This window comes from Sander lucioperca, chromosome 12 (genome assembly GCF_008315115.2).
Source record: "Sander lucioperca isolate FBNREF2018 chromosome 12, SLUC_FBN_1.2, whole genome shotgun sequence".
Taxonomy (NCBI): Eukaryota; Metazoa; Chordata; class Actinopteri; order Perciformes; family Percidae; genus Sander; species Sander lucioperca.
The window spans coordinates 28,406,175-28,419,280 of record NC_050184.1 but is presented as its reverse complement, the minus strand read 5'-3'; the positions used below and the strand labels follow the sequence as shown (position 1 = coordinate 28,419,280).

Below are 13,106 nucleotides of genomic sequence, written 5' to 3'. Positions count from 1 at the left end.
GACCTTTACACCTCACTAGCATGTAGTCTATGTAGCTTTTTGTCAGATGTTAACAAAAACAAGAATAAGACACTATTTATGCTTAACATAAACGCTATATTTAATTCCAAAGTGCTCCACACAAAGGGTGTGCTGCAGCTATACACTGTGTGCTCTGACTGAATGAATAGGTTGGAGATGCACAATCTTGCCTGAGGCCCATGTAGTTCTCTGTCTCATGCTCAAACCATTTCTTTATTATTAGTAAGGTTTTATACACCGAGGGTGAAAATAAGAATGTGTGTGTGTGTGTGTGTGTGTGTGTGTGTGTGATTGTGTGTTTCTGAAAGCTATTTTGTGGTACATGCTTCAGACACAGATTATTGCATTGGATATTATTTTTTTATTACTAGTTAATTGATAGCAACATGAACTCTTAAAATGTAGATTACGAGATTCTAAAATGTGCTACAGCTGATAAATCCCTGAGATAGTTCAGTTGTCTTGGTTTGAGACTGTCTCCTCTTTCATCCTTTCACTCCAGCATACCGTATGCATGTTTTACCTTTCATCTTAATGAAATGACATTAAGCACATGCGATTTTGTTAGGAAAAAAATACCTTGATAAATCTTGTTAAAACAGCAAGGTTATAATAAGAAGAAGGCAACATCTTAGGCTAATGCTTATTTGGTACAAAAACAAAAGTAAATGAAAACATTTTGTTGCTGTTGTCTTTGCTTTGATGCAAACCTGTCAGTATGTGCAATATGCATTTAATGAGTTTTTCTTTGTGTGTTTGTGCTGATTATGAAACACATGTCAGTATTTGATTTCCTTCAGGATATTAAGCAGTTATTTTTACCAAAGTGCCATGTAGAGTGTACAGTCTTCATTACTGTTTTTCTCACAATCAATGTCTTTGATTGAGTAGATTCAAGAATATTGGCGTGAACGTTTTACATTATACTGTATATATTGGGCACTCTTAACTATTGTGTCTTTTTGAATACTCTAATCAAACTAGCCAAAGCTTAGCTGCTTCATCATGGCTAATTCACAGAGATAAAGAAGACCCAACAACACAAATCGTGGAAAATGACAAGGTTGTGTTTTACATAATTGGACCTTATGTTAGTGGCGTTGACTACACGTAGTGTTTCCTTTTATCCTTGTAACCATGTGCTCCCCATGCCCTCTGTCCCCTCTTTCATTTTCCTCACTCCAAGATACATCATTTGCGTTGGAAGTGCATTATTTTTGATCTTAAGAATCTAGCACTTATGCTAGATACCTGCTAAGACAGTACCTCCATGCAGAGAGGAAACAATGGGGAGAGGTGATGAAGAGAAAAGTATCAAGAAGATAGGTCAAGGGTAAGATCAGGAGAGAAGGAAAATAAAATCTGGGGACAGGAAAGTAAAAAAACGAGAGAACTCTCTTGTGGACAGCTGTGGGGGAGGTTAAAAAGGGAGAGTAGATGGGGAGGAGGACGCATGGTCCCACTACTTGTCATCCACTCTCTGATCCGTGGGTGGCAGTGATGACTGATGGAGAACCACTCAAACTGAAGGTCATATCTAAAACCCTCCCATTTAGACTGCCACTGTCGCAGGGGAAAGGATAAATGAAGCTCAGATTGTCGTGTTTATTCACCTTGCTTCTTCTGTGGCTTTGTCGATGGAGGAGGAAGAGACAGACAGATGGGAAGGAGCAAGAAAATTAAAGATAGGAATGTCAATAGATGATTTAGAGTTGTCTAAGTAGGATTTATCTTATCATACTTATTTTTTACAAAAGACATTCACACACTTACATCCTCAGATTAATATTCAATTTAATAAAAGACTTGATCCTCCTTGTTATTCTGTCTCCCATCGTTTAATACAACACAATTGATGCTTCAAATCGCAGATTTTTAAAATGCATTCCTGTTATTTAATAATGAATTGTATTTCCTTCAGACATTCATACAATGGGGATGGTGTGTGATGGAAATGAAAGGACAGCTTTTCTTCATGACTAGCTAGTAGGATTTTGGAGTGTGATTATTACTATTTTTTTTTTTTTTTACAAAAGAGAACAGACAGCGGTAGCAATTACATAACCATTTGTCATCTAATCATGTACAGCCCAAGTAGGGTGAAACAAATTCCTGGAGGGAAATAAACTACAGCATGTTTCTGAGTTTGGTTTGGTCAGTTTGTCACAAGGCTTAAAGACAGCAGTCTATCACTGCTCCAATGTCCCCCTGCAGTCTGGCTGGGACACAGAGCTATTCGTCTGGCGCTGGAACCAGAACTGGAGCCGGACGTTCAGATGGGGCTGTTATCCCCCAGGCAGGGCAGCGTTCTCATGGCCAGACGACCTCGCTGCCCAGACTCTAATATCTGATCAAGAACCATCTGCTGAGGCTGCCAGAGCACACACGCCCCCCCCCCCCCCATAGCCCAGACCTCTCCAAGGAGAGCCCAATGGGAAATCAAGCTATTAGTGGACAATTAAAATGATTCTGATCACCATTTGAAAAGCAATGCAGCACAACACAATCATCACAGAGATGACACTTTTGCTGACCTGTGTGAAGCTGGCCCCATGTCATCCAAAAAATATTAAAAACACTGCTATTTGTTTGTGCCGGTTTGTGCCGTAAAAATTATCATTTGTGCTGTTCGGTATTCATGTCTTTTTATTCTTTGGGGAGGGGAGGGTCACCCAACATTTTTTAGTCTGTGGGGGGTCACCCAACTGGTGTATTCATGAAAACAGCTACATTTCAAAGTGGCTTGTTTGGTGCATATTTTTTCATGTAGCTCCTTAGTCTCGGCCCTCCTTCGCTACCAGACGGGTCTGACCCATGAGTTTGCTGGCCGTTTCAGCCGGGTAATTGCATTGTTTAAAAAATGAGTGGAATAATTACATCCGGCATGACCAGATATAATATAAAGATAAATATCTTAAATAACACAAAACAACTAAATGATGGTAGGTAATACATCAGATTTCATATACTGCTTTAGTAAAAAAAACCTGGCTGACGATGGGAGCAGCAGGACGCAAAAAACGAAAATTACTTTATATATATATACATTGAAAAAAACATCTTATTAAAACATCGTATTTTTTTTCCTCCATCGATGCGAACACATGGGCACACAATAATGCAATTAGCGTGGAATTGTTTTATTTTTCCCCCCAAGAAATCATGCCTAGTGGCAAATTGCTGTCATGATGATCTGGCAAAGTGTTTATGTTACAGTCACATGATGTCTTTATGAGTAGATATGCATAAGAATAGGCTTGAATGCATCATAGAACATATATAGAAGGTGGCAAAAGTGCCGCTCACATGAGGTTTTAATGGCCTGTGCAAACAGTTTCTGCTCCGACTGTGTGTCATGCAGCACCATTCGCCAGGCCTTGATAACAGTTGGTTAATGGGTAATGTGCCGCACAAGAGTGATGCTGCACTTTCTGTTTTCATTTTGTTGCTGTAGTGCAGTAATTAATCCAGCTGAACCCTTTGTGCTCACAAAATAAATGCTTTCCATTTTCATTAATAGACAACTCATTAGTACATAATGAGCAAGAAGGCAGCACTCCCCGCTCTCCCTCAGCAGTACGTAGCAGATGAGCATGCGCTACACTCAGCTAATTAAAACCTGGGTTTGTGTTTTGTCTTCTTGTTTTCTTCTGTGAAAAGAGCACAGACAAGTGCTTTTAAAACATTAACTTTAATGAATCGCTGTATGTAAGTGTTTCAGGGGAAAGACAATAGAACTACTGTACTCAAAGTCAGTACAGTATATTAATGTAGGTCTGTATAGCAAGTACAGCAACCTGCTATTGCAAATTGCAAATGCTTAATTACAACAAAGTGCAATTGCATGTGCTTTATATTTTTGAATACAAGTTGAAGCAAATTTCTAGACTATTTTTGTCAACTGGTCTTTCTCGTCCATCAGTCATCAATCAATGATAGAAGACCTTCTTCCATCAGTGGTTTAACACACCAAAGTTTATATATAATGATTGAAGTCCGCCGAGAGCTGTCTGTATCTGTCTGGATGATGGTCTTTGCCTGTCAGTGATTTCTCATCTGGACTGTAATTTGGAGCTTCTTGCTGACATCGTTTCCTCCAATCACCTGTTGTCACTGGTAGAATAACTGTGGTTCTGACTTTTTTATCTTTCTTTCAAGAGAAAAATCATCCACTATGGACATTTAAGATGTTATATCACCGGAAGAGGAAGTAGGCCACTCAACAATGCCAGGAAGCCACAGAATACAACCCATGTGCATTGTTGTTGGAACAACATTTGGTTGAGGGCATTTAAGTAGAAAACATGAATTCTGTCTATATATCATACTGTAGATGATTTCATATAATTTATTAACCATCACTTATTCCTCCTAGAATTGTTAACATTCAGGTCAATGGTCACAACTGACTGGTGTCACCATCCATCACAAAGTAGCTGCTTTAGTTTGAAACTTTAACTGATGAGCTGTCACTGTCCACCAGTGAGTGTGATAAAGAGACGAACAGTTACAGTGTTGGAATTTATCCTAATTACATTATAGAGATGATATATCAATAGTGGTTAATCATCTAAAGACAGCCACATTTGTTTCCCCTGCAGTCTGCACACTTTTCGGCACACTATGTTCTATACACAGCTCACATGCAGCTACAGTACATGTGTGAATGTACTTACATTTGTGTGCATGCACATATGCAGTCATACTCACACATTGATTATATATGTATACATGCATACTTGCTGCACCTTTCAGTGATGACTAGGTTTTAATTTGTCTTGATGAAGCGATGATTAGCTGTAAGGATTCCTCACTTCATGATGGGGATAAAATCGAACCCAATTTCTGTCTGTAATTAAAACTATTCCCCAAGCGGACTGCTAGAAGGCCACAACTTTAAGAGGTCAATAGAAGACAGGTTTCCAATAGCAGTCTAATTCAATCAGTCTGGGATAGTATAATGTATGTTAAGGATCAGGGGGTGATTCCTTAACACTCACATACACTGAGCATACATTTGTAGTACAACAGAGCCAGCATGCATCTCACCTCTGGGCCTGGCTACTCATTATCTGTAATGGACCATCTGCATTACAGGATGTCAGTGACTGCTGAAAACTGTGGTTTTAGTGTGACTTTTTAAATACTTATTATAAAAAAAAATAAAAAAATAAATATTCTAGTTCACATTATATTCTGTGTGTTGAGTTTAATGACCCAACAGCATCCAAGAATCTGTGAAATCCAGCTGTATGAACTTTAGAAAATGAACTGTGATTCCCTTAATTTCCATACAGAGAATTTCGGTGATAGTATTAACAATACACTCTACCTCGTAGAAAGAGCTGCTCTACAGCATATGTGTGTCAAAATGATCAAGCTGTCCTCACATCAAGGATCACACTGCAGAAATGTAACACAGGGTCTGTGACAGTACGCAAGGTTAAAAGACCTGACTGACTGACTCGTAAAAAAAAAAGGGGTGAAGAGGGCAAAATCTAAGAAATATGTACTTTCAGCTGAGAGACATTTTTTCTCACTATCATCATTAACTAAAGTTATATCCATTACACAATATTTATGGCTTCAATCTAGTCTTGTGCAGGTGTGCCAATCCTTCATTTTGACATGCAGTAAGGGTAGAAGGAAGCAGCTCATTGGTCACAAAAGAGAGGAAGCATTCTCAATCAAGTTGAAGCTTTCCTTGCATATGCAGTTCTATGTTTTGATGCTCACAAATGGCAGATGGCACAAAATGTGCCAAACTGTGCAGAAAAGTGCTGACAACAAACTGATGCTGACAATCATCAATGGCACAATGTGCTTGTCAACTTTTAGAGCACAGCACTTTCTGCAGTTTGGCAACTTTTCTGTTATTTGTTATGTGAGAGCATTAGAATATAAAAATGTGACTTGATAGAGAATCGTTGTTCTTTTTTTCTCTAAAAAGTGTGTGGGTCTCCTCAAAATGACTGCAGACAAAGAACGACTCCAATGCCGTAGAGTGACATGAGATGATGATGATGTGAAAGCTGTAATGGTTCCTTGAACTAGCAGGTAGTTACGACTGCTGCCTCCAGTGTTTCAATTACAAACGTCCTCCTGCTGTGGCAGACCAAAGTGGCAAGCTTCAAAATCAAAAAGCATAATTAGGACGGAAGCACCACTTTTAAGATTGACCGTATTTTCGTTTTCGGTCAAATGGGAGTGCTAGGGGCACTACTATGATCGCATCAAAATCGCTATTTTTAAAACTCTAAGAAGGCAAAACACAATAGTGTCACTAGGGGCTCTACACATGAACTCGAGCATTGAGAACATTGTTTGTGTACACAGTTTACAAAAAAAGGTTTTGAACAACTCACTTTAGCAGTTGGTTTTTCCGCTTGCCGCCATCTTGCCAGTCAAAAAGTGTAGATCTCCGAATGCGAATGCATCTATTGATTTTAGTATTGTTTCTTATATGAGGCTCCTTTTTCAACTACAATGTCAATATTGTTTTTCACTAACGACAAAACAACGAATTATCTGTGCATTTATATGGAACTAAGCTTTAGGAGCTTTCCATCTTTACTCTCCTCCCTGTTACGTTGCATTTGGAGATCGACTCTTTTTGACTCAGACTTTTTGACTTGATCTCCGAATGCAACGTAACAGGGAGGACAGTAAAGATGGAAAGCTCCTAAAGCTTACAATATTGACCTTGTAGTTGAAAAAGGAGCCTCATATAAGAAACAATACTAAAATCAATGGATGCGTTCATTCGCATTCAGAGATCAACACTTTTAGACAAGATGGCGGCAAGCGGAAAAACCAACTGCTAAAGTGAGCTGTTCAAAACCTTTCTTTTTAGTAAACTCTGTGTACACAAACAATGTTGTCAATGCTCGAGTTCATGTGTAGAGCCCCTGGTGATACTTCGAGCAAAGTTTCATGTTGCGTTGAGCCTTCTTAGTGTTTTAAAAATAGCGATTTTGATGCGATCATAGTAGTGCCCCCAGCACTCCCATTCAAAAGGCCATTTGACCGAAAATGAAAATACGGTCAATCTTAAAAGTGGTGTTTTTAAACGAATGTTTGACTCGGGTACATTCGCAAAAAGACCCTAGGTTGCATTTTGGTGAGAGTTACGCTTTAACAAAAGTATTAAAAAACAAGGTCTGAAGCAACAGAAGCTGTGTTCTTTGTGCGGGCCAAGGAACAGTGTTTATTTTATTAGTTACATGTCTGATTAAATAACACTGTTAATGTGCCAACATAAACCACCTTGGTGACGCTTGATGTGCGCCATAGGGGCAGTGTCAAAGCGAGTTATCTCTCAGTCATGTCACATGTGGCAGAATAAGTAGTAACTGCCCACCATGTGCAAGAATCAATTCTTTCTTTTATTTATGATCCTTCTTTAGATCCAGAGGTTTGTTGTAAACCCATTTTCTCTGGATGTCAGTCAGTGGCATTATATGCCGTACTTACTTTCAGCATTACCTAATTCAAGCACAGAAACTGTCATTTGGTGCAATTTCAAGTTGACAGTCTTCATGTCTCAATGTTTTACTTTGTTTATGTTAATTGGTTTTCTATGTATTGGATAAAAAAAAAGTAGTCACAGGGTAAATAGATGTAATTTTAATGGATAATGAATGTTATAAACGTCAACATGAATATCCTGTAACCATGCCTGATTAGCTATTAAGATCTCTAAAATGTGCTTTGGTCTGTTTTCCTCTTGACTTGTTTTCCATTCAAACTATAGACATCATATTACATTAAAGTCTAACGATAAGAGGGTACATGTTTACCCAAAGGAAAACAGGTTTTTTTTTGTATGTCAGTCTTCCTCTCCATCACTTGTGTATTCGCTACCTTTTTCTTTGACCATTTTTGACAGTAAGAGGCTAAATTTCTGAAAGGTAAATCAGCGCAGTTGGGAGATGTTTATTTCCTTCTTGTAAACGTGTCTTCAAAATGTAGCTTTTAGTGTCCTCGGGCATGCTTTTGGGCAGTCTTAACTTTTACTAGGCTTCCATACATACTGTACTTCGCAGTTGGAAACCTGTATTGACATACAGCCTACTTTACATAATACTCAAACCCACAGGAGTACTGCTGTGGGTGCATGGACATATCAAAACACTACTCACATAGTCACTGCAAATTAGTGTCCAAATCCATTTAAGCCACTGAAAGCTGGGAAGAAATGCAGTAATCAATGACGGAGGTTTCCTTTACCTCCCTAAACAGCAGTTATTTATGTCTGCTGACACCAATCAGCATGGACTCTCCGCTCTGACTAAGCCGAGAGAAGAAGTGCTTACTTTTGATTATTTATTATAACTAAGCTGGTGTGTGGTGGTTATTTATCGTTATCAAAACAGTGTTCATAGAGAGCATGTTACCACATTTTCCTCAAATTTTTCCCCTCCTTAATATATTATATCATTATGCACAGAGAGAAAGTGACATGCGATGTAGCACCCCGTTGTTTTCTGTGCGTAGGGGCAATTAATTAATCCATAATTAGGATTACGTCTTGTTATATAAAAATTAAATCATGGTTAAGTTGTGTTGTCTCAGCTTTTCCAGAAATCTTCATCTACTGTACTCATTGTTATGTACTGGGTATCCACTGGACTGTGTTTTACTTAAAATAAGTTGACCTGATACTAAACAGTAGAGTTTAAAATAGCTATTACTAAAAGGGTTTCTATGGCAGCAGATTTTTGGTGCAAAAATCTGTTACCTGTCACTGTTGCTGTCTTAGTCGCTCAGACTTGTAAGACTTGTGGTTTTGGCTTCCATCATAATTCCTGTAAGCTCTTTATAAGCTCCTTATCTTTTACTACATTGACGGATCCAGTGGGTTTTGCAATAGCGCTACATAATAGTTTTGATTGTTTTTAATTCACAGACATGAAACAATGTGTAAATTCTCCGATTGTGCCTGTCACGGGCTCTGTTGATGAACATACTGTATGGACTATATTTGTCGGTCAACTGATGAGCTACAGATAATCTATACTGTTATATTTGAATGTTTAGCACAAAGACACTGCTTGTTTAAGATAGTTAAGTCAGTTCTCCAAAGACCCGTATTTTATTTTACATGAGTTACAGTAATGTTAAATGCTTAAAGCACTAAATAATATTTGTAATTCTCCTTGGAGTGGTTACACCCTCCCCCATGTATGTGATGTTTTCATTATCTTATCTGATGTTGGAAACAAATAGAAGTTTTGAATGTAAGAATCAGGTATGTTAATATCTATCCCCCCCCCCCCTTTTGCATGTGTTTCTCTGAAAACTTTTCATAATTTTTGGAAAATCTATCATCTACTTTGAGTAGTTAGCTTTAGCTTTAGTCAGTCTACTTGCCTTACTAGCACTTGCCAGGACATTTGTGTTTGACATACTGTAGTCTTTCTTTTACATGACACACAACAAAAAGAGAAGGAAATGGGCCAGTGATTGTGACATACTGTGTAATATTTTATCGTCTATGCAGCTACCCTGGAGGTTTTAAAATGGTGAGAGCTTGTAAGCCTTTGGGGTAAGAAGGAAATGGACCAAGGATTTTCTTTTGGTGATAAGGTTGACTGCGCTGGGCTGTGAGAGTGCTTCACTAACTAATTATTTGAAGCCTCCTCTCAGATTAGGGTAGACATGCAGAGTTTATGGACAGTCGCATAGCAGACAATCAGACCATGTAATAACCAGAGGGCCAATATTTGCTCAAATCCACTGTAACACCTCACAAAACAAAAGTGTGTAAAGCCCTAATGCTCAGTCCAATCCCACGCCACACTGCCTTGATAAACACCGAAGCCACCCCCACAATGGGCGCCATCTTTACTCTGGCAATTAGGCAGGTTTTTGGATTATCACTTCCTCAGCCCAGCACACCACAAATCCATCCGGATTCAATTATTCCCCTCCCATGTCTGTGGCCATTCGGACTATTGGGTACATGGCCAGTAGAGAAATGTTCTAAAGGATTTCAACTGCTGAAAGTACAAGTTATATAAAGTTATATAAAAAAGAGCTTTTCTTTGTCTTTTATTTATTCTTGCATGCCTGTGAGTTTGACAAGTCTATTAAATAAAAATGAAACCTTGTGAGCTTACAAACACTCCACCAGTAAATATTTTATGAGAACAATAAGTGGAATTTACTGTATTTTTCTCCTTCACAAACACACCTCCTTCAGTTGCTTTTTGTTGTACATGTTCAGTGTAGTGCTGCCACCAGTGACTAATTTTCTAACGATTAATCTTTCGACAAATTTTTCGATGAGTCGACTAATCTTAATGACTAATTAAAAAAAAAAAAATCAAGTGGAAAAAAAATCAAATGTTTGTTATTTCGTCCATTTTATTTTGAACTCAACTGAAGGGCCAAAACATAAAATGTCACCTGTGTCATAAACAATATAAATGACTTAAATGTTACCAAATAAAAAAATGACATAAATGCAGATATAAATGTAATTTAAAAAAAAAAAAAAAAATCGATTTTCAAATATTGCACCTGTCAATACAGAACAAAATATTCTGTAGCCTATTTTGCCGTCAATACTGCCGACGTTGTCTTTGCTGTAATCAAATCAGTATATATTTATGTTTAACATGAAGTATACTACTGCTTGAGTGTAGTAAATCAAGAAACATCCATGTGTACAGACAAGGCTAGCAGCAGCACCGCGTCAGACATGTTTCTGGTGTGAAAAGACAGAAAAATCCTGTAGCTGCTCGCGTTTACGCTTGCTGGTCTGATAATAGTTATACATTGCAAGTTCTTAGCAACACCATCCGACGGCCTGGTGTGCCGCGGCCGCGCCGCTGCCCGCTGATCAAACTGTGTAGCCTCTGCTCAACTCGTACGGCGAAGTTACAGACCACTCTTTTACCAGCCTCTGCCATTTTTCAAATCAAAGCAGTGAAGGCAGAGTGGAGGGGGAAGAAAGAGGAGAGCAGATTAACCAGCAGGGCGCGCACAGACTGGTGTGGAGGTGAATTACAGCGAGCCGTTTGAGATAGGAGACCAAAAATAAATAGGCAGTCAATAGTAAAACGACGATGTCTACTAAAAAAATTGCCGTCGACTTATTTTAATGGTCGATTACGTTGACTAAGTCGACTAATCGCGGCAGCACTAGTTCAGTGTTGTATAAAAAAATGTGTTGCAGTACATACAAGCAGCCCATGTTTTGATCCAAGCCTTGTGGGTCATGAGTGTCTCTGGTGGGCTCTGAGTAAGAACCTAAAATCCTTACTGAAAGGATTTGATTTGCTCGTGTCTCACTGCACCTCAAAGGCATTATTTTGTACTTATTATAAAGCCCACTCAGGGTAAATTGTGTAAGAAATCAAGGGTTTCCAGGGGTCTGGAGACTCTCATCTTTCTACTTGAGGCCTCCCCTTGATATGTTTGCTCAGATGCTTTTTTCCTCCTCTTGGTTTGTTCTTGTGGAGTGGAAAAAAGCTGCTGTGTGTATTACTCCGACACACTTCTACTTTACGTGTCCTTATGTGGCATGATCAGCCACAACTAAGCGTGCATGCATGTGGTAAAGTGGATCTTCTTTGCAGGTCTGAGATAAGAGACCCCCGATGTTGTGTACTGTTTATCTTCTTGGGTGGCGCTTTTCCCTCCCAGCAAATCACCGCCATGGCTGTCATTTGCTGCATTTTATGTGTCTACCATACAGCAGCCTGTCAGCTCCTAACACATTCCTCTGTGTTTCTCCTCTCTTTTATCTACAGATACCACGGTGTCATCACAAAAAGGTAAGACAGCACTCAATCAGTCACCTGTGGATCCCCATGCATTCTCAGATGGGTGGCATGCGGGTGTGTTGCTCTGTGCGTCCGTGTGTATTCTCAATTTTTGCTAACGAGATGAAAAACATTTCATGGTGTTGTTGATGTTGATATGAAATTGAGTCATTCAGATCTTCTGCTACAGAACAATCTGTTTGATTACAAAGTCAATCACTCACACCCACTGACACCTAGACTAAATTATACCGCTATCCCGCAATGATAGACGGCCCACAGCCTTGTGTTTTGCATTGCTTTCTGTAAGTCTTATGCTAAGACTAATCACAGTTCTGTTTAGACTCCTCCACACTTTCATGTGTATGTTAATGTGAGGTTGGGGGAGGTGATTGTTTTGCATAGTGGCTCTTCGGGGAGAGACGGGAGATGGAGGAGGGGGGAATGTTTGTAGGAATGTACCTGTAGGCTGTTTTGATTTTGTTAGATGATGGGACCACACAGTCAAACTGTCTAAACAGCTGCAGGGGTCTTGTTCTGAATGGCAGCCTGCAGGTGTATGCACCGAGCAGTCCCAGCCCTCTGCTTTTCATAGCGGAGATACAGTAATAGCAGCGGGTGTGTCACACTCTGTGATTGCAAAGCAGGAGCAGTCAATCACTCAGGAGAACTCCCTGCTGATTTTGTTGAAACTTTCTTTGATTTCCTGCTGTGCTCATAAAAACTTTGTTTTGTACGAGCGCAGAACAAAACGCGGGTGAAAATATTTTCATTGTCACCTGGATCTGATATAATGTGCACAACATGTATATTTGAAAAACCTAAACAGCAGGAGTGAGTCTTTAGGAACATGGCAACATCTTTTCACCTTACAAAGTGTCAGATCTGTTGAAGCTGCTTGTAGATACAGTGCAAGAGGCATTGATATAGTACATCTGAGTGACAGGTTACGCTTAGTGTGCCCTCAGACACACACACACACACACACACACACACACACACACACACACACACACACACACACACACACACACACACACACACACATACACCATTGTGAGGCTTATGTATGTGATGACAATGAGGTGTACAATGCTGTCAGATGGGCCTATAAAGGTAAGTGATGTGGGTTGCCTGAGCCTCACTCTCTGATAAATGTTGAAGGGGAGCAGAGGCTGGCTCGGTGTACATCATCCCTACACAGCCGCACTCGCATACGTTTCTAAATGAGAGGGAGATAAAGAAGGCCGCGCAACCCTGACAGTGAAAGAATGCTCACTTTTGTTAGCCTGTACGTTTCCATGTCTGTGTCTG

At 39.4% G+C, this 13,106-nt stretch overlaps 1 protein-coding gene across 1 annotated transcript in view; it reads left to right on the top strand.

Annotated features, from left to right (window-relative positions):
* LOC116061976 (cadherin-4-like) overlaps positions 1-13,106 on the top strand; it is a 255,802-nt gene that overhangs the window by 104,707 nt on the left and 137,989 nt on the right. Inside the window, exon 3 of the mRNA XM_031316355.2 lies at positions 11,781-11,804. Within this exon, the coding sequence (XP_031172215.1) occupies positions 11,781-11,804 (24 nt within the window). The remainder of the gene's footprint in view (positions 1-11,780; positions 11,805-13,106) is intronic.